Source organism: Panthera leo, chromosome C1 (assembly GCF_018350215.1).
Source record: "Panthera leo isolate Ple1 chromosome C1, P.leo_Ple1_pat1.1, whole genome shotgun sequence".
In the NCBI taxonomy this organism is placed as follows: Eukaryota; Metazoa; Chordata; class Mammalia; order Carnivora; family Felidae; genus Panthera; species Panthera leo.
In genome coordinates, this window is record NC_056686.1 from 74,901,288 (window position 1) to 74,923,958 (window position 22,671).

General features: G+C 39.2%; 1 protein-coding gene across 1 annotated transcript; it reads right to left on the reverse strand.

Annotated features, from left to right (window-relative positions):
* Window positions 1-4,092: 4,092 nt before the first annotated feature.
* LOC122227903 (guanylate-binding protein 1-like) lies at window positions 4,093-21,466 on the reverse strand. The gene is made up of 11 exons (XM_042952673.1): window positions 21,300-21,466; window positions 14,906-15,114; window positions 13,499-13,626; window positions 11,966-12,075; window positions 11,500-11,696; window positions 10,671-10,913; window positions 8,905-9,185; window positions 7,134-7,346; window positions 6,257-6,359; window positions 5,825-6,018; window positions 4,093-5,230 (listed from the first exon to the last, which is right to left on the reverse strand). Exons 2-11 carry the CDS (start codon window positions 15,093-15,095, stop codon window positions 5,114-5,116), a joined length of 1,776 nt encoding a protein of 591 aa, XP_042808607.1. The 5' UTR covers window positions 15,096-15,114; window positions 21,300-21,466; the 3' UTR covers window positions 4,093-5,113.
* Between the last annotated feature and the right edge of the window lie 1,205 nt (window positions 21,467-22,671).

Here is a 22,671-nt window from a genome sequence, read left to right on the forward strand (position 1 = left end):
TTTTCTTTTTATTCCTCTAACTGGCTAATTTCAAATGACCTGTTTTCAAGGCCATTGATTTTTTTTCTAATTCAATTTACACTTATTATAAGAACTGCCAGATATTTCATGTTAATATTTACATTTTCATAAGTACTTGCAGTTAGAATTCAAGCTGAGATTCCAATAAATCTCTTACATGTTCAACACTTTTCCTATCCTCAGACTTTGCAAATATTTTAACGAACATTTTTTGGATTTTATTCTGCCTTTGGGGAATTTATACTATACATATAACACAGAGGAAAAAAGATTACAATTTGGCAAAGCAAATTGAGGACAACTATATATAGGGTTGCAAATTGAAAAATAAGTGTAGACTATGAAATTCAAAATTTTAACACAGATAAATTCAGCCATTAGTTTTTCACTTTATATAAAACTTCACTCATAACTTCGTATTTATTTATTTTAAATTTTTAAAATGTTTATTTCTTTTTGAGAAAGAGAGAGACAGAGGGTGAATGGGGGAGGGGCAGAGAGGAAGACACAGAATCCGAAGCAGGCTCCAGGTCTAGACAGGGCTCAAACTCACGAACCACAAGATCATGACCTGAGCTGAGGTTGGACTCTTCACCGACTGAGCCACCCACCCAGGCACCCCACTCATAACTTCTTCGAATACCAACCTCCTGAGGGTATTTATTTTTGTATTTGTGTATAGTTGGCATACAATGTCACGTCAGTTTCAGGTGTACAACATAGTGATTCCACAACTGTGTATATATTATGCTGTGCTCGCTGCAAGTGTAGGTACCATCTGTCCTCATAGAATGCTGTTAAAAGGCCATTGACTATATATCCTATGCTTTACCTTTCATTTCCACGAAAAGGTCATTGATTATTTCTGAATAATTAAGTCTGCTGTTGAAGCTTTTGATTTTTTTTGGGGGGGGGGCCGGTCAGTTGTATCCTTCAACTCCAGATTTTCTGCTTGATTATTTTTTATGGTTTCTATTCCTTTCTTCACATTCTCATTTTGTTCATGTATTTTCTTGATTTTTTTTAGTTGTCTGTGTTCTCTTGTAGTTCATTGAGCTTTAAGAGTATTATTTTGAATTCTTTGTCAGGCAATTTACAGTTCTCCATTTCTTTAGGGTTGGTTATTGAAGATTTATTTTGTTTATTTGGTTGCATCATATTTCCCTGACTCTTCATGTTCCTTATAACTTTGCACTGGTTTCTGTGCACAGGATGAAGCATTCACCTCTTCCAGTCTTTACAGACTGGTTTTGGCAGGAAAAGACATTTATTGGTCAGCCCAGCTGGAGATCCTGGGGGCCTGTCAAATGTTTTCTGTGGATGTGGACCTCCCAATCTCCCTTCCTTCTAGGGAAGAGATTTCAGGGTGGTATACCTTCTTTCAATTTCACAGAGTCATGTTGGCTGCTGTAAGCCTGCTTTCTTTTTCCTTAGAGCAGTGCATTGATAGGGTGGTGTATTAGAAACATATTCCAGTCCTCTCCCTCTCTTCCAGGGGAGAAATCTCAGGGTTATGGGCCGTCTTCCAATTTCACAGAGTTATGCCGGCCACCACAAACCTCCTGCCACATTTTTTCTGGGTCACAGTACTGAAATGAGAAGTTGTTGAGTTCCATTTTTCTCCCTCCCTTCTGGAGAAGATTCTGGATTGTGTGTCTCTTCCTATCCCATAGAGCCATGCCAGCTGTTGAGAGCTGCCTGCTTCTTTTCCCTAGGACAATAAACTAAAATGCCAGGATGTACTGGAATGGCACTGGGTGCAAGCTCTACTTGTCTCCCTTCTCTAACTCTCACAATCATGTAACTTCTCTTAATCCCATAGAGCTATGCAGTCAGCTGAGAGGTCCTGCCCTTTTCTTTGTTCAAAGTCGCCCCCAGGCATTCTAACTTTGCTGCTTGCCTCATCACTCTCGAGTAGGTCTTTTGGGCAGCATCCGGAAAAGTGAGGATGATATCAGATGGTTGCTTCCCTTATATTTTGCCCCTGAGGGAAAAGTCGTGGGCTGAGCAAAATTTTTCTCTAGATGCTAAGCTGTTTCAACTTGTGGCAGGGACTGATACCAGCAAAGTGAAATAGCATTCTTTTATTGGTGTAGATGAGAGCCAGGATTTCCTATTCCATTATCTTATGGATTTCAGTTCAGATTCTTTTTAAACTACAAATTCAATTAGAATTCAATTTAGAAGTTACAGTACAATTCAGATCATCTATTTCACCTAAGGTGGGTTTTAGTAGTTTGTGGGGTTTTTTTTAGAAATTAGTCCATTTCATCTAATTTGTTGAAATTATGCATGCAGAGTGGTAACAGTATTGAGTTTTAGTTTATCTGTCTATCAAATATTTAAAAGGTTTCTTAAATTTTTATCTTTGTGTTTATTTTTCAGTCAATACCTTAATTGGCCTAATTGATTCTTTTTTTAAATCTTTAAAAAATTTTTCTAATGTTTATTTAGTTTTGAGAGACAGAGTATAAGTGGGGAGGGGCTGAGAGAGGGAGACACAGAATCTGAAGCAGGCTCCAGGCTCTGAGCTTGTGTGGCCTAATTGACCCTTGACCTGAATATGTGGAGGATAGTTTTCAGCCCCTCCCACTATATCAATGGACCTTATATATCTTTTCATTAAACCCATAGAAGGAAAAGTAACAGACTGTCACTTAAACAGTAGAAAATATACCTGCCCAAGTTAAAAAGAATTTTGACACAAGAACATCATAAGGGTCAGCAAATATAGGTCCTAACATATGCTAGCTTTGGCAGATATCACCCGATGACCCATCTCAAATTTACTATATCAGAAAGTCAAGGGAAGGCTAGGGCCCAGAGAATCTTTATATTTAATAAATTGGTTTTAATGCACGGTGGGGTTGAAGACTACTGGTGAAAGCAACATGCCTCCCTGGAGACAGCTTCATTTTGTTCCTGGAGATAGTATAGAAAAAGCATTAAACCAGGCGTCAGATGATTTGAAATCTGGTATAGACTCATGCTATCAAGCTAGAAAGGAAGTTATGTAATTTTGCTTAGTTTCAGTGTTATTATTTTTAAGGTTTTTTAAAAACTTATTTTGAGAAAGAGCTGGGGAGGGGCAAAGGAGATAGAGATAGGATCCCAAGCAGGCTCCACATTGCCAGCATGGAGCCTGATGCAGGAATCAAACTCACAAATCATGAGATCATGATCTGAGCCAAAGTCTAGAGTCAGACACTTAACTGACTGAGCCACCCAGGCGCCCCTTAATGTTAGTATTTTTAAATGGTTATTAAAGAGACCACTACTTGGTTTTGAAGGCATATGTGTTCTTTCTACCATGAAGTTTCTTTAGTTAATAAAAATGTATTTTATTTACTCCTTTGTTGCAATGCAGCTTGGATAAGAAAAGACAAAGCCTATTTATATAAGCATTGTGGGTCTGTGTGCATACCTACATACGTGCCGTAGATCTCCCTGATCTCCAGTGAAGGCAGTCAAATGAAAAAATACTGCTTAGTAGCATGTGTTTAACTGTGGAAAGAGGTATTCACCATGTAATAGGAGGTAAGGGGGTTCATTGGAAGAAAATGTCCCTATGCAATCAGCAAATCAGGCTTATTAATGTGGATTTAATGGCATTAGCTACGTCTCTGCATTTCTCTCATCTTCTAATATCTTGAAACATTGTATAATATTTTCAAGATCTTAACATACAATTTAATACACATTCCCTTACAAATGTAAGCAACATAAGGCGGATACATAGACTTTGACCAATGTTTTTATAGAGCAATAATCTGGAAACTATGGCTTATGAGTGCTACTTATTTTTTAAAATAAAGTTTTATTGGAACACAGCCATGTCCAACCATTTATGTATTGTCTATGACTGCTCTCACACTACATGGCAGAATTGAGCAGTTGAGACAGAGACTGTAGGGCCTACAAAGTCATGAATAGCCACTACCCGGTCTTTTGCAGATGAGTTAGCCAACCATTGGTGTGAAGAGTAAAGTCTTATTTTTGGGTGAAAACTGAAAAAAAAAAAAAAAAAAAGCCCAGTGAAGCATATTTTATTTTCAGCTTAAAAATAATTTTTAATCATTTTGAAAAATGTCAACCATTTACCTAGGAGTTTAGAAAATTAGGAGAAAGTCTGTGCATACTAATACCAAGAGCATTGTTTTGTTATTCAAAAAATATAAAAAACAATCTATAATCACTTTGGGGAAAATCAGCAAACTTTCAAGTATAGACTGTTGAGAAGTGGAAAAAGGTTGCCTAATTTATAGGATCTTAAATGATCTATTAATTAACTTAGCTCAGTTTTCTAGTATGTTATCTGTCATCATTTAAAGTCCATCTTTGTGAATTATATATTGTTACAAACACATAATGCATAATTGTCATCATGTTACTATGTTCAGTCCAGTGTCAATTATCTAAACCTCTAAAATGTACCATTAAAGTTACAACCTGGGTGAATTAAGTAAAAAAGGAGTTTCCTTTTTTGGCCCATTTGTTTGTGATCCAATCCCTATTCATGCTAATGGTTTCTTCTACCTTCTTATGAAAATTCTGTAGATTCTAGATCTCTATATAAGGTGGTTTGCTTCTGCTTAGAATCCATCAGGGAGGATTGTCTATTCCTAGGGCCTAGTGATCACATCATTGCTCACAGATGGTGCAGCTGTGGTATAATGGAAAACCGCACTTTGCTTTCACTAAGAAGCTAGGATGGTCCTCCTGACACTGAAATCCATTGTACACTTGGCCAGACTGAAGCCCAACTATGTTCCTAAACTTTTACCTAAGACTTTGTTCAGTTTCCCTTTGTCTACTAGTAGTCACCTAGAGGAATAAATTTTTCCTGAATGGTACCAGCTCATATACTTTTTGTGTTAGAGAGGTAAAACTGACCTTTGTCATACAATTTATAATATTTTTTTGGAAGATGGATATGATTTTTAATTACAGTACTGCACATCTTTGCAAATTTCTAGTGTTATAAAAATGCAAAATCCAGTTACTTTCGAGTGTAATGATATTTTTCCAAATTCAAAGGTTACTTAAGTTATGCCTTGGATAAGAATGATCAGGAGCTCTATTCTTTAGGTCTTCAGCTTAAGAAACATGTTTTCCTTGGTTTTTCCATGCTCTTCTGGATATTTTGTATCTCAGTGTGAAGTCGTTTGCTCTCATTTTGGAATCCTTCCTTTAGTAGACGAGCCTGTTCCTAAAAAGGGACAATTGGAGACTGAATAAAGTGTAGGACTGAAGTAAATCTCTAATTTATAGCTAGTTTCCGCATTCATTTTTTTTAGTATTAAATTTCTTCTTGACATTTTCTCTACCCTTAAGTTTCATTATATGTTCTCTTGGGTGTCTTAGCTCTGTGATTACATTTCCACTAAGTGGTGAAGACAGTTCAGATATCTTACCAAGTTGTGTGACCCTATAAAAGTTCCTTAATCCTTTCTGAACTTCTGTTTCTTTTCGTAAGTAATAGAGACACAGCAGTTCTTGCTTCGTATACTATTAAGCAAGAGATCCATATAAGAGATTTTTCAGAATGCCTAGCAGAGAACAGCTACCATGGATGAAAGGATGTACAGATAGAGGACTGGATGTGACCTAACCACAAATAAATCTTTTAATAACCAGATAGAGGCAGGGGCCAGGTCAGGCAGGCAGACAGAAATTGAAAAGTACAAGTGGCAAGCAAGGTCCTTCTTGTAGGCATCATGTTATCACTGCCACACTAAGATATGATGAGGGAGAGTGGAGAGAAAACAGAAAACAGAAACCTTAGGGCAGTACAATTAAATACCTGAAGTTTGAAAGCTAGAATTCTCTCTTGTTCATCCAGCCACTGGACTCTATCCCTTTCCATCTTCTCAGTTAATTGTCTCACATGTTCCTGATGACTCCTTTCTTTCTGTTCCATCAATTGCTGATTCTTTATTTGCATTTCTTCTAGTACTTTTGCTGCAGCCTGTGCAGATTCAGCTTTCACACGTTCCACTGAGAGGAGGAAAAAGAAGACAAATGTATGTGAGTAAGCATGTTGTCCCTTTCTTCCTTGCACACTTACCGGTCATTGTTGCTGTTGACTACATATGCCCTACTCAGAAATGACTTCAGCAAGTAAGGGGCATTGTTGTTCACCTTGCCCTAGTTTAAGGATCCCAGGCTTACCCGGCCAAATTATTTAAGCTTTAAGAACTCTTGAGGCTATCTAATCTCTTGACTGGCTCCTCACCTTCAATCTCCTTTTCCTTTTCTGTGAGAGTCTGGTCTGTCTGTAGAATCGCATCAGTCACAGACTCCTTGGACTTCAAGTATTCCTGAAGAACCTCTTCAGCCTTAGGACCCAGAGAGCATGGAGTTGGTAATAGGAAATGGATATAAGCACTCGTTCCTGTTTGTCTTCCTATCATCTTTTCCTCTAGGAATTGCTCCTCTTGGCCTTAGTGTGCCTGGTGGTCAAGACTCCTTGCCACAGGCATGGACACATGCTCTGAGCTGGCCAATCATGGCAGCCTACTAAGCAGAATCCTTTATAAGAGACTGAGATAGACACTGGGAAACAGACATTCTTTGTTTTTTTAGAATGAGGGCTCTAATTTTGGAGGTGTTGGCCCCCTAAGGAGTGAGTTGTTGAAAAAGAAGTCATTATGGAGAAAGCAGATCAGAGAAAAGGTGGAGGGAGAATAGGAAAGAAGGAAGTGTAGGGTTGAGGGGAGTAACAGACAGACAGACAGATGATGACATTATTTGAAATCTTGGATCCAGTTGTCCTTAAAGCCAGTTTAAAGCCTAAACTGATGAATTCCCATTTTTGTTTAAGAAAATGGGTTTCTGTTCCTTGCAGCATAAAGATCCAGCCACAGTAGTGAATTGCAATAACAACTTTGTGGTTGATCTGAAAACCCAGTTAATAACTCAATTATTAATTGAGTGCACTCTTGGATGAGCACATAGGACGTATCTGGTGTAATTGGTTCCCTATACATGTTTACTGAATGAAAGTATGAATGCTGTTGTTCTCACAAGGTGTGCAATTACACGTGGTTATTTTAGTCTTTCAAGGAGGCATGTCAGCAGCTTTCCAGAATCAGAACATAAATCTTGGTTACCTGTATCCCTTTATTAGGTTGCTGAAGATATTTTGTCTTCAGCTCTTGTATTTTCTGGATGAGGAGACGGTACCCTCCTGGTTTAGAATAAACCCCCTGCTTCACAGCTTCTTCAAGAGGACTGAAAATATCCTTAAGTAAATCTGAGCAACGATCTGTTGATGCCTGCACATTCTGTTTACAAAAGTCATCTCGCTTTTTTTCCAGCTGGGCCTTTGATGTAAAAATAGGAGGTAAAAAGAATAACAGGGAAAAGATGTTAGCATGACCTTAGAATATCTGGAAGGGCTTCTCAGAAATAAGCCTATGACCCTAGAAAAAGTCACAGGCACCCCAACAGGACCATATCCTTCCTCCTGCTCCTGACTTTTACTGAAGTCCCTTTCTCCTTAGAGGTGAAGTTCAGAGCAGAGATTGCTAGCTTTCTTGCTATACCTTTAGAGATAAACTTCTGCTTTTCAAATTGGGCCAGTGATTGCGTATGGAATAAATGTGGCTCAACATAAGCCTGCATATGGATAATCAGGGCAATATCCTGATTGATTAGGATATCAAATCAGTCAGGTAATAGTGGGCATTTGATTTAGAAGCTCTGATTGTGACTTATGTGAATTTAGGTAAATTAAGAGGAAGAATATTATTCATGAAAAAAATGTTCTAAAACTTTGAGTTCAATCCAAAATCTATAAAGAACTCATCAAACTCCACACCCAAAAACAAATAATCCAGTGCAGAAATGGGCAGAAAACATGAATAGACACTTCTCTAAAGAAGACATCCGGATGGCCAACAGGCACATGAAAAGATGCTCAACGTCGCTCCTCATCAGGGAAATACAAATCAAAACCACACTCAGATATCACCTCATGCCAGTCAGAGTGGCCAAAATGAACACATTAGGAGACTATAGATGTTGGCGAGGATGTGGAGAAACGGGAACCCTCTTGCACTGTTGGTGGGAATGCAAACTGGTGCAGCCACTCTGCAAAACAGTGTGGAGGTTCCTCAAAAAATTAAAAATAGACCTACCCTATGACCCAGCAGTAGCACTGCTAGGAATTTACCCAAGGGATACAGGAGTACTGATGCATAGGGGCACTTGTACCCCAATGTTTATAGCAGCACTCTCAACAATAGCCAAATTATGGAAAGAGCTTAAATGTCCATCAGCTGATGAATGGATAAAGAAATTGTGGTTTATATACACAATGGAGTACTACGTGGCAATGAGAAAGAACGAAATATGGCCCTTTGTAGCAACGTGGATGGAACTGGAGAGTGTTATGCTAAGTGAAATAAGCCATACACAGAAAGACAGATACCATATGTTTTCACTCTTATGTGGATCCTGAGAAACTTAACAGAAACCCATGGGAGAGGGGAAGGAGAAAAAAAAAAAGAGGTTAGAGTGGGAGAGAGCCAAAGCATAAGAGACTGTTAAAAACTGAGAACAAACTGAGGGTTGATCGGGGGTGGGAGGGAGGGGGGGTGGGTGATGGGTATTGAAGAGGGCATCTTTTGGGATGAGCACTGGGTGTTGTATGGAAACCAATTTGACAATAAATTTCATATATTAAAAACAATAGGAAAAAAAACCTTTGAGTTCATTGTAATAAAATTTGTTCTTCTTTTTATGATAAAAACAAAGAGTGGTTATCACCATTTTAAAGTCTAGTAGGAATTGCCTCTTTCAAAATAAATACCCATTTCATTTTCCGGTAGTACTCTGCTTTCCAAGACCCTAATCCATAAGAACTTGAGAAAAAATTACCGCTAAGTCCTTTTGACATAAATGGTCTCTATCTTTGAAGGAATTCCTCATGAAGAGTTCAATGGCCTCTTTCTCACAGGCCCTGTGCAGGTTCAGTAGCTCCTGGAGGGTTTCTGTGGGCAGCTGCAGCATCTGGCCCATCTGCTGGTCATAGTGGGCAATGGCCTTTTGCACTGCGGCTGCATTCTCAATCTGGGCCAAGGCCAGGATTGCATTCTCCATGCAGGGCAGATCTCCACGGCTGATGGCATCGACATAGGTCTGCACCAGTTTCTCTAGACCTACAAACAGAGAACAAATAATGTTGCTTGTTGTAGGTGGGATGAGGAAACATTCCATTCTGTGTGATTCTGATCATGTCTACTACCACCCATTTGCCTCAAAGCATCAATGTCCTCAACATCACCTGGAGCCTTGCTAGAAATGTCGATTCTCAGCCTCTGACCCAGATCAAGTGAATTAGACCCTCCTCTCTGGCAAGATGTCCAGGTGATATGTTTACACATCAAAGGTTGAGAATCTGTTCTAGATAGCATAGGCCTATGTTTACTGAGTGTTTTCATTCACTTTACCCTTAAGTACCATTAGGACAGGAACCATACCTCTCTAATTTACATCTCTATCATCAGCCCTGGTCTGTGGCAAGCATTTGATCATTGTTGTGGGAAAAATCAAAAGGATACTCGATTTTGTTTATTCTAGCAAAGTGTGGTCCAAGACAACTTTCTGTTATGATGGAAATATTCTATGTCATCCAGCTATTAGCCACATGTAGGTATAGGCTTTTGAAATATATAACCACAAGAGACTCTTAAAAACTGAGGATAAACTGAGGGTTGATGGGGGTGGGAGGGAGGGGAAAGTGGGTGGTGGGCATTGAGGAGGGCACTGGTGGGATGAGCCCTGGGTGTTGTATGGAAACCAATTTGACAATAAATTTCATATTAAGATATAAATAAACAAATAAATAAATAAATCTGTGTAATTGGAATTTTAAGTTTTCTTAAAAAAATTTTTTTAAATGTTTATTTAATTTTGAGGGAGAGAGAGAGAGACAGAGCACAAGTCGGGGAGGGGCAGAGAGACAGGGAGACACAGAATCCAAAGCAGCCTCCAGGCTCTGAGTTGTCAGCACAGAGCCCGGAGCTTGAACCCATGAACTGTGAGATCATGACCCGAGCCAAAGTCAGACGTTTAACCCACTGAGCTACCCAAGCATCCCAGAATTTTAAATTTTCTGTAATTTTAATTAGCTCACACTTAAATTGAGATAGCTACACTTGTGTAAGTGGCTACCATATTGGACAATGCAGGTCCTAATAAATAGGGCAATTTTAAGAAATAGAACTTGATTTCTTTAGCCTTTCCTATCTTTTCTCACCCAAGAAATTTGACTAGTAAAATCTATTAGAAATGTTGATGTCATCAAGAATTTAACATGGAAATAGCAGTAGATTCACATTTTTTTTAATGTTTATTTATTTTTGAGACAGAGAGAGACAGAGCATGAACAGGGGAGGGTCAGAGAGAGGGAGACACAGAATCTGAAACAGGCTCCAGGCTCTGAGCTGTCAGCACAGAGCCTGACGTGGGGCTTGAACTCACAGACTGCGAGATCATGACCTGAGCCGAAGTCAGCCACTTTAACCAACTGAGCCACCCAGGCGCCCCTAGATTCACATTTTTTAAAGCTGAAACTAGGTGGATGTAATTCTACTCTCCTTTAGTCTTAACAATGGAAGAAAAAGACTGGGAAGAGGACTCACGAGGTCCATTGACTTTGATGCCTCCTGAGAGAGTTTTAGTTTTGGAATTCTTAAAGATGTAGGAACAGAAGGCTGAAGCTTGTTGCACAAATTCAGGATCCAGGTCATTATCATGCAGTGTCTCAAGCTGGCCTAGCTTCTTCCGATGAGTGGGTCGATCAAAGATAAAGCATTTCTTCTTCGGAAAGAACTTCCGGATACAGAGTCGGGGCAGATTAAAATTTTGATCACTTTGAGTGGTACCTGCAGGAAGATAAAAAAGGCTTGCAAACTTTTTCTGTAAAGGACCAAACAGTAAATATTTTAGGTTTTGCAAACCAGGTGGTCTCTTCTCCAAGTACTCAATTCTGCTATTGCAGCAAGAAAGCAGCCATAGACAATCTATAAATGAGTGGGCATAGCATTATTCCAATAAAACCTTATCTACAAAGACAGCTGGTGGTCTGGGTTGGCCATCATTTGCCTGTGAGCCATAATTTGCCAACCCCTGAACTAGAGCACTATTCATGCTTTTACCTATTTTCTTCCAGACAACGCCTATTCTTCTCCATATTCTTTGGCTAATCACAAGCCCTATTCAGGGAGATAAAATCAATCTGATAATAGCACAGGGAAAAATAAAAGAGAAAGAAACTATTCTTAGAAGAGAGGAGAATATAATTTAAAATCAAATCTATTAATTCATGTATTAAACAAGCATTAATTCTTACTGATGGCCAGCTAAGAAGAAATAGAAAACTATAAATGTGAGAAAACTGTAAATGGAACACGGACAAAATAATAGTTTCTTATGTTTTATTATCTCCATTTATTTCTAAGTCCCTTTTACCTTGTTTAAGCTTGAGTGAATTCTCCAGGTACTCATCAGCTGTGATGGGTAGTCCGTCTGCTTCCAGTTCTAAGGAGAAATCCCTCAGCGTCCACACAAAATCTGGAAAGAAGCTCACAAAGTCTGCTGAATCTTCAATCCCATTGGAATTAGGGGAGGATTTCGCCCTGATCCGATCTGACAGCTCTGTCACATAGCTGAGTAGCAAACTAAGGAAAACTGGCATCAAAGAATAGTGTCCCCATCCCATATTGGTTCCACATATTAAAACCTTCACTTCACCTTTGTTTTTAACCCAAGCATCAATTTTCTAGTGGGTACATAGAATCTTTCCCCTGCCCTTGAATTATTTTTCATGTTTTCTCTTTTTGTGCTTGATTCACCAGGATTCACAACCAAGCAGCTGGTTTTTAAATACAATTCTTCCCTCTTACTTTGAGGCTATTTTGAACTACAAAAAGGATACTGCAGTTGGTCCATGGCCTGCTGGTTGATGGTTCCCATGCTATTGTACACAAAGGTGCTGCTCAGGAGTATTGCTAAGGCAAAGATCCAGGAATCGTTCTGGTTGTCACCCTGTGAATCAGAACATGTGCAAGCCTGTTAGGTTTCACTCTCCTGATATCTAGATCCTGACTTTCTAGATCAGCAGCAGTAAAAAGATGCTTATTTAACTAGAGGTTTTTGGGTTTTTTTTTTTTTTTTTTTTTTTTTTTTTTTTAAGATTAATGACCTATATGAGAAAACCAAATCCAAACGAAAATATTAGTGGGATTTGGATTTTGGATCATTTTATGATTAGTATTTTTAATTTACACTGATTCTCACTAGGTCTTCTTATCATCATTGGCAGATAATTACAAAACCAATAGTAAAGGTTGGTAGGCTTTCTAAGGCTTTAAATATAATTTAAATTTAGAATTTTCAGGGCACCTGCGTGGCTCAGTCAGTTGAGTATCTGACTTCAGTTCAGGTCATGATGTCGCGGCTCGTGAATTCAAGCCCTGCGTCAGGCTTGTGCTGACAGCTCAGAGCCTGCAGCTTGCTTCAGATTCTGTGTCTCCCTCTCTCTCTCCCCCTCCGCTGTTTGCACTCTGTCTCACTGTCTCTCTCAAAAATAAATAAACATTTAAAAAAATAATAAATTTAGAATTTTCTCTTCCTTTTTACAGCAAAATTGACTTATGTGAGAGTAATAATACCTGTAGCTATTTTACTGAGCAATTATTAGGCACCTAACATTTTCCATTACTTATCTTATCCAAAACAACACTATGAGTCAAATAAAGATCTACTACATCTGTTTTACAAATTCAGAAAGCTGAGGTTAAAAGAGGTCAAATAATTTGCTAAGGCCACTGAGTTAGTGACAGGGTTTACATTTAAACACAAGGGTATAGAACTTCAGAACCTAAAATTTTAACTAAAATTCTCTGCAGGATTCAACTCGTGACATTGATTTTATTTGTTCTACCTTTAAGCTTCTGGGTTAACTGGTTTAGCATACAATCTTTTTTAAAAAATAGTTTTAATGTTTATTTATTATTTTTGAGAAAGAGAAAGACAGAGTACAAGTGGGGGCGGGGCAGAGAAAGAAGGAGACCCAGAATCTGAAGCAAGCTCCAGGCTCTGAGCTGTCAGCACAGAGCCCAACGCAGGGCTCGAACTCACGAACCCTGAGATCATGACCTGAGGCGAAGTTGGACACCTAACGGGCTGAGCCACACAGGTGGCCCACACACAGCCTATTGTTAATCATTGGAATATTACTAATTACTACTGACCACTATGATCTTCTTCTAGAATTCTGCCTTATAAACATTTTCCTGATCCCTGGTTGCTAAACTTGGTCGGAGGGCACATAAACAGAAATAAAACAAAAACAAAAACAAAAACATATTATGGTTAAGTGTAAGTTCTTATTTAAAGAAAAATTAAATTGTGTAGAGAATATTCAGGGATGAGGGTCTTATTTCAAAACTGAATCCTCAATCCTTACCTTCTCTACATCTCCCAGGCCCTCCGTGTCAAGAAGAACTAGGGTGTGGTCTGGCTTCTTGGGATGAGGCACACACCACATCCAGATTCCTTTGGTGTGAGACTGCACCGTGGAGCCCAGAGAGAAGCCTGTGAGGGAGAGTGGGGATAAGAGAAGGTGGTGTTTTAATAGCAGATGGAACTAGAAATCCTACAATACAACGCACAAAAAAAAACAACCTGATTAAAACAAGAGCAAAGGACTTGAATAGATATTTCTCCAAAGCAAATATACAAACGACCAATAATCAAATGAAAAGATGCTCATCATCATTAGTCATTAGGGAAAAAACAAATTAAAACCACAATGAGATACTACTTCACACTCATTGGGATGACCACTATCAAAAACCCAGAAAATAGGAAGTGTTGGGGAGGATGTGGGGATATTAGAAACCTTGTGTATTTCTGGTGAGAATGTAAAATGGTACACTTGCTGTGGAAAACAATATGATGGCTTCTTAAAAAAAATTAAAATAGAATTACCCTATGATTTGGAGATATATAACCCTCACAAAATGAAAGTAGGGATTTGAACAGATATTTGTACCCTCGTGTTTTTAGCAACATTATCCATAATAGCCAAAAGGTGGAGGCAACCCAAGAGTCCTTCAATAGATGAAGGGATAAACAAATCAGTATGCACATATTAGTTAGTCAGCCTTAAAAAGGGAGAGAATTCTGACACAGGGTACAACACCGAAGACATTGTGCCAAATCACATTAAGCAAATCACAAAGGACAAATAATGTCTGATTCCTCTCAAACGAGATTCCTAGAACAGTCCAATTCATAGAGATAGTATGTAGAATGGTGGTTGCCAAGGGCTGGGGAGTTATTGTTTAATGGGTACAGAGTTTCTGTTGAAGAAGATGAAAAAATTAGGGAGATGCATGATGGTGATGGCTGCATAACAGTGTGAATTTACTTAATGCCATAGAACTATACGTACACTTAAAAATGATTCCAATGGTAAGTTTTATGTTATGTATATTTTACAACAATGAAAAAAAAAGCCAATACAGACTTAAACATTCTTTGCATCTTAATAACCAGTGGAAACTTGCTTTTGCTACATGAACATTTTAGTAAATGTCTTATTATGTACATTAATTATTTTTATTACTGCACTAGTCTTTCTAGGAAAGGAACAATTTATGCTTTTAAAAGAGGAAACTAAGGCAAAGTGGGAAGAGTGATGAACTGCCTCTTTCAGATTATAGTGAAGATAAGAGCATAATTGTGGATTAAAAGATAACTTTCAATATTCCTCCACGTTCTCTAACTTTCTGTCCTTGCATCACCACGTTCAATGCAGGCAGTGTCAGTGGACAGAAGGGACTCCTCGGAGCTTTTTGGTGCCACTCACCCTTGTTCTTCCCAGCCAGCTTGTTCATCAGGTAGGATTTGCCTGTGCGGTAGAGGCCCACAATAGCCACCACCACGAGAGGATTCTTGGTGCCTGACAGGATCTCCAAAGCTTCCTGATTAGCCACCAGTTGCCCTTCAGTGTTCTCAATGAGGCACACTGGGGCCGGCATGTGGATCTCTGAGGCCATGTTCAGAGTGTTCCCTGGTCTGCAAGGGAAGAGATGGGATGAAATAAAATTTCCAGTCCAATTAGATCAAGAACCTCACCAGGTTATTTTACATTCAGAAGCTGGAGTCCTCAGTTTCCACAACATGGACATAAGTTTTGTGTCAACATTGAGATAGATGAGGGTAAGATCTGTATCATTTTAGAAAGTTACAGAAGTATTATCAAAGTAGTCCATTGAAAAAATATTGGTATGACCATATCTTATGAATGTTCAGCCACTCTCATGAACAAAATCGGTCATTAAATTCACCATGGAAAACTTTCCTTTTGTATTCTCATTAAAAAATTTAGAGGGGTGCCTGGGTGGTTCAGTCGGCTAAGCGTCCGACTTCAGCTCAGGTCATGATCTTGTGGTCCGTGATTTCGAGCCCCGCATCGGGCTCTGTGCTGACAGTTCAGAGCCTGGAGCCTGCTTCATATTTTGTGTCTCCTCTCTCTGCGCCTCCCTGATTCACATTCCATCTCTCTCTGTCTCTCAAAAATGAATAAATGTTTTAAAAAATTTAAAATTTAGAGTAAAGCAGGGGTGCTTGTGTGGCTTAGTTGGTTAAGAATCCACCTCTTTGATTTTGGCTCAGGTAATGATCTCACAGTTTGTGGGATTGAGCCCTGCATTGGGCCACGCTTATAGCACAGAGCCTGCTTGGCATTCTCTCTCTTCCTCTCTCTCTGTGCCTCTCCCCTGCTCACATGCACATATGCATGTGTGCATGCTCTCTCTCAATATAATAGAAAAACTTAAAAAAATTTAGAGTAAATGTTAAATGGAAAATAGAATAGAATTTAGAGGTATTTATTTTACATTCCGGTTATATGTAAAAATTCAATGTTGATTTATTTATTCATTAATTCTTACTATGAATACTTTTGTACATTATTTCATGCATGCCCTTTGAACAGTTCCCATAGATTTTAAATGTGTTTCTCCCCTGATAGATATGCTTGTTTTGCTAGAATGAGGGTCCACAGAACTTCTCAAATTGCCATTCCAAAAGTGAAACCAATATAACTTACTTTTGCAAATTTTATAAAAACATATGACCATCTGGAACACATGACCAGGGACCCTTCGAAAGCCTTGGCATGGGCTTTTATAAACAAGCGGCCTTTAAACTTCATTAACTTCACAGTAAGTTAGCCTCCAGCTACATGGGGGTACAAGTGCACTACTGGAAATACTTACCATGGCTAAAAATCATATTTATATATATGTGATAAGGGAACAAAAGACTATGAAATAAGGATTAAAAGGTCAGGAGTCAGAGGACCCTGGGAAGATGGCAGAGTAGGAGGATCCTAAGCTCACCTTGTCCCACCTAAATAACAGCCACACCAGTGTAATTAACCCAGAAAATGAACCAAAGACTGGCAGAACAGACTGTCTACGGTTAATCGTAGAGAGGAGGCCACATCAAAAACAGTAGCAAAGGTGAAGTCTGGTTGGAAACTAAGCTAATCTGCAAGACTAACTGCTTGTGGATACCCTAAGTACAGAGAAGGGAGAGGAGCAGACCCCACACTGGGCACTTGAGACATGGGGTACCTGCACATGTAGTGGGGAATTAAAGTCCCCATTACATTTGGCTTTGAAAATCAGAGGGCTTAAACTTTCAGGTTTTTACCATCAGTAGGGCTTAACATCTTAAGAAAAATATTAGAGAGCATGGAGGGTAATAGAAAACTGAGTCCCTACCCCTATAGATCCAGCAGAACAAACAATCCCACTGAGATACAGCATAGAAGCAGTAATTTGAGAGGCACCTCGGGTGTATGAGGAGATTTATTTACTAATCTCAGAATGTGTGCAGTAGGGGCAGGGATCTTTAGGAGACTTCTCCAAGAACTAAATAACTGGTAGGTGCCATTTCTCTCTCCTAACCCCAGATTAGCTACATGGACACCTGTGGGAACTAGCACGACCACACATCATCTAGTTTGCTCTGTTCTCCTGCAGATCCCCTCCATCCAACACACCCCACTCAAGAGAAGTTCCTTCAAAATGCTCTGGCCAGGTCTCGTCCTTCAAGCAGCACCAACAGTGGCCAGCACCACTCCACATTGACTGGGAGGGGGAAGAAAAGCACACACACCAATTTAACTGCAGGCTCAATGGTGGGCTGGGGCAGACATCCGATCAGACTGCTAGCTCTACCAACCAACCTCACAAGGGGCAGCACAAAGGAAGAGCCCTGTAGTTTGGGTTACCTGCAACCCTGAAAGACAGACTGGGATCAGACTGGGGTCTAACTGTAGGCTTTGTCCACCAATGAAAGCATCTAAGGGAACAATGCAGGAAGAGCACCATGCAGTTCAGTGTGACCACAGTTCTGGCAAATGGGTTGAGAGCAGGCATCTGGTTTGACCTAGCTACAAGCCCAAGGCTGCCCCAGACTGGCCCTGTAAGAGCACAGAGACCAAACCCTGCTCATAATAGGGAAAGAGGGCCGTTTCAGACAATTCACTGAAGGCAAACATGGCTCAGCCACAAAAATAAACTAACACAACACACATACGAGACACCCCTGAAAGTGCCATGTTCTGGTGAAGGGGGGACATTGCACTAGAGGACACTATAAAACCTCTTCTTCATAAGGCCACTATTTTCAAGATCAGGAGACATAGCTAACTTTCCTAACACACAGAAACAAGTGCAGAATGTTATACAAAATGAAGAAACAGAGGAATATGTTCCAGATGAAAGAACAAGACAAAAATCACAGTACAAGAGCTAAATGAAATGGAGATAAGAAATATGCCTGACAGAGAATTCAAAGTAATGAGCATAAAGATATTTACTGGACTTGAGAAAAGAGTGGAGGATCTCAGTGAGACAAACAAATGGAAAGATACTTTGTGCTCACTGATTGGGAGAATGAGTAGTGTTAAAATGTCCATACTACCTAAAGAAATCTACAAAGTTAATGCAATTTTTTTATTTTTTATTTTTTAAATATTTATTTTTGAGAGAGAGCTAGAGTGAGAGCAGAGGAAGTGCAGAGAGAGAGGGAGACACAGAATATGAAGCAGGCTCCAGGCACCGAGCTGTCAGCACAGAGCCCGACTTGGGGTTTGAACTCACAGACCATGAGATCATGACCTGAGCTGGTCAGTCGCTCAACTGACTGAGACTTCCAGGCACCCCAGTGCAATTTCTATCAAAACACCAATAGCCTTTTTCATAGAAGTAGAACAAACAATCCTAAAATTTGTATGGAACTACAAATAGCCAAAGCAATTTTGAAAAAGAAGAACAAAACTGGAGGTATCACAATCTCAGAATTCAAGATATACAAAAAAGCTGTAGCAATCAAAACAGTATGGTACTGGCACAAAAAGAGACACATAGATCAATAGTATAGAATAGAGAGTCCAGAAATAAATTCATGCTTTTATGGTCAAATGACCTACAATAAAGGAAGTAAGAATATACAATAATAGGAAAAAGACAGTCTCTTCAACAAATGGTGTTGGAAAACTGGACAGCTCTATGCAAAATAATGAAATTGGACCATTTTCTTAGCCATATACAAAAATAAACTCAAAATGGATTAAAGACTTTAATATGAGACATGAAACCACAAAATTCCTAGGAGTAAACACAGGCAGTAATTTCTTTGACATCAGCTATAGAAACAGTTTTCTAGATATGTCTCCTGAGGCAAGTGAAACATAAGCAAAGATAAACTATTGAGACTCCATTAAAATAAGAAGCTTTTGCACAGAAAAGGAAACCATCAACAAAACAAAAAGACAATCTACTGAATTGGAGAAGATATTTGCAAATGATATATTTGATAAGGGGTTAATATCCAAAATCTATAAAGAACTTATACAACTCAACACCCAAAAACCAATAATCCAATTAAAAATGGGCAGAAGACGTGAATAGACATTTTTCCAAAGAAGACATACAGATGGTCAATAGACACATTAAAAGATGCTTGACATTACTACTCATCAGAGACATGCAAATCAAAATCACAATGAGTATCATCTTATACCTATCAGAATGTCCAAAATAAAAAACTCAAGAAAGTTGTCGAGGATGTGGAGAAAAGGATTCTGGCGAACTGCTGGGGGGTGGAATACAAACTGGTACAGTCACTCTGGAAAACAGTATGGAGGTTCCTCAAAAATAGAACTACCATGTGATCCAGTAATTGCACTACTGGGTATTTACCCAAATAAAACAAAAACAGTAATTTGAAAGGATATATGCATCCTTTTGTTTACTGCATCATTATTTACAATAGCCAAACTATGGAAGCAATCCAAACGTCCATCTATAGATGAATGGATAAAGAGGAAATGGTGTATATACACAATGTAATACTACTCAGCCATAAAAAAGAATGAGATCTTGCTATTTTCAACAACATGGGTGGATATAGAGGGTATAATCCTAACTGAAATAAGTCAGTTAGAGAAAGACAAATACCATATGATTTCACTCATATATGAAATTAATTTAAGAAACAAAGCAAACAAAGCAAAAAAGAGGGTAAAAAAATGCAAAAAAACCCCACCCAGACTCTTAAATATAGAAAAGAAATTGGAAGCTGCTGGAGGCAAGGTGGGTAGGGTTTGGGGTGAAACAGGTGAGGGGATTAAGAGTGTACTTATTGTGATGAGCACTGAGTAATGTATAGAATTGTTGAATCATTATACTGTACACCTGAAACTAAAAAAAAAAAAAAAATCAGGAGGCAGATCAGGAGAGGTAAAGGGCAAGTTGTTCAAGGAAATATTTGTATTTTCAGCATACATTTCTAGGTTTTCTGTTTTGTTCTGCTCTTCCATTTTGTAGAGAAGGAGAAGCAGGAAGAGGAGAATAGACGGTGGGGAAGAGGGATGAGAGATTAAGGGAAAGTGAAACTGGAAAGGAGAGAGAGTTGTCAGGCAAGATAAATAAAGCTCGTGCCAAGCCAAGGAATTCAGGGCAGGAGTTTCCAGAAGGCAAGATTGGAACTGATTGAGAGCACAGAGAGGTCAAGGCAAACAAAGATGTAGCCCTTAGTGATGCATCACAGTAGATTCTTTAAAAAGGAAGCTTTCTAGTCAAATGGGCTCCAGATTCTACTTGTAAGGGGTAAGGAGTAAGTTGGCACTAAGTAATTGGATCTACTGAACCTGGACTATTTCTGAAGGAAGAAATACACTTTGAGACAAAGTTCAAGTGTGTGATTAAAAAGAATGATGTTTTCATAAATCTTCACCTTTAGCTCTGGGTTTCAGATTTTTCTTTCTCTGTCTTTAACAGTACCAGGTGGGGATACCTCAGTGGCTCAAGACTCTATCTTGGCTCAGCTCACGATCTCATGGTTTCGTGAGTTTGCACACTGTGTTGGGCTCTTCACTGGCATCTCAGAGCCTACTTGGGATTCTCTCTCTCCTTCTCCCTGCCCCTCCCCTGTTCATGCACTCTCTCTCTCTCTCTCAAAATAAATAAACATTAAAAAAAATCAGTGTCGCGTGGCTGTTCACCACACCACACCTCATTTACTATTCTTTCCTTCTCATGAATATAACATATTTGCAGCCTTTCAGTTTCTTAGCTGCAGTCAGATCTGTACTGAGCAAGTTCTATCAAAGATAATGGGAATTTAACTGTGTCCCCAGTCAACACAGACAAAGTCAGCAAAAAGAAAGACAATCCTAATGCACTTCAAACTTCATTTATCCCCATGTCTGCTGGTGCCTAATTTCACACAAGCACAGTAGTAACAGGTAGGAACATGCTACCATCTGATGACCCCAGTATTTCATTATCCGACCTAGTATCCCACAGCAGGCTCAACTGCAGCCCGTCTTGATGCTGATCACTTTTTTTTTTTTAATGTGTATTTATTTTTGAGAGATAGTGCAGGGGGAGGGACAGAGACAGAGGGGGACAGAGGATCCAAAGCAGGCTCTGTGCTGACAGCAGAGAGACCGATGTGGGGCTGAAACTAATGAATTGTGAGATCATGACCTGAGCTGAAGTCGGATGTTCAACCAACTGAGGCACCCAGGTGCCCTTAGGCTGGTCACTTTTTAAGAAAACTGACCTTTATAAAATCCTTTCCCATCCCTGCCCCAACCTTGTCATGAGCCCCATTTCCTGGAACAGAGCTCCTTTAAAGCTGAAGAAAAAGCTGCTTTGATAATGAAGTGGAGTTCTTACCTTTTATTTTTTCCTCTTCAGTTAGGTGGAGCAGTTTCTGTTACTTCTCCCTCTCTCACTGGATCATGGATCTTTTATTTTACTTGTGTAATGTCATTGGACTTTCCAGATTTCCTTTAAAGACAAACTAGAAGCAAAGCAACCACTGTAACAGACTTTATCTGAAACTGAAAGCATTGGGACACAAAACAATTATTCAAAGACCATAAAAGGAATTTCTGGAGGCTGTGCTAGTGGGAGGGTATATGGGTTTAACACAATTTCTCAACCAGAACCTTCACATTTTTTTGAAAGAGATTTCAGAGAACGCTCGCTGATTTTAAAGAATGTCTATCAGATATGCAAATACAATGAAATGGAGCTCAGAGTTGGGGTTCAGGTTGAGAAACCTAGAGTGAGGAAGCATCATGTGAATTTTTAGGTCTAATTTCCTCACGTGATGAACATACAGTGGACCTGGCTTTATACATACAGCAAGTGAGGAGAAGAATATGCCACACACACAGTCACAAACACCCAGCACCTGGCACTAATACCCAGTGCACAGTCAGGAAGGGGCTCCAAGAATTGCACACATGTTTGAGGCTCTATGCTGACTGCTTTATGTGGGTTTTATAACATATCATATGCTAAACATTTCCCCATGTTTTTATAGAAACAGGAACAGAAAAGTTGAATGTCTCAACCCAAATCACAGTAGTATATATAAGTAATCTGAACTGAATCATTCTTGATCCCAAACACTCTTGTGAAGCTACTTCACTACACTGCCTTTCTAGGCTTTCTGAGTGAATAGCAAAAGAAGTAATGGGTTTATTTCTTGATTGTTTGCAAAGAACTATGTGTGTTTCAAGTCTAATTCATTTTTGATTACAATAATGCAAAATAAGCAACAATGTCTTCATCTTACAGTGAAAACAAGGAGGCTTGAGGGAGGGTAAGTATGCCGGTCCATATTCATTGAGCAAGTCACAGGGGTGGGAATCAAATTTTAAGCTCTTTTTACCTTTTGTTTTGTTTTGTTTTAGAGAATTCAAGCTGGGAGAGGGGCAGAGGGAGAGAGAAAGAGAAAAAGAGAATCCTAAGCAGGCTGTATGCTCAGCATGGAAGCCAAGATGGGGCTTGGTCTCACAATCTGGGATCATGACCTGAGCTGAAATCAAGAGTTGGATGCTCAACTGACTGAGCCACCCTGGTGCCCCTAAACTCATTTTACCTTTAAATTCTCTGCTTTTTCTCCTCTTTCACATTGCTTCTGAAAGGAAGGAATAGGGAAATGAGGAGAAAGGGAGAGATTGATTAGGTTTTCTGCTGATCCCAGATCTCTATACCCGGAAGCCAGTGTGAGAAACTTAACAAATAGAACTGAATA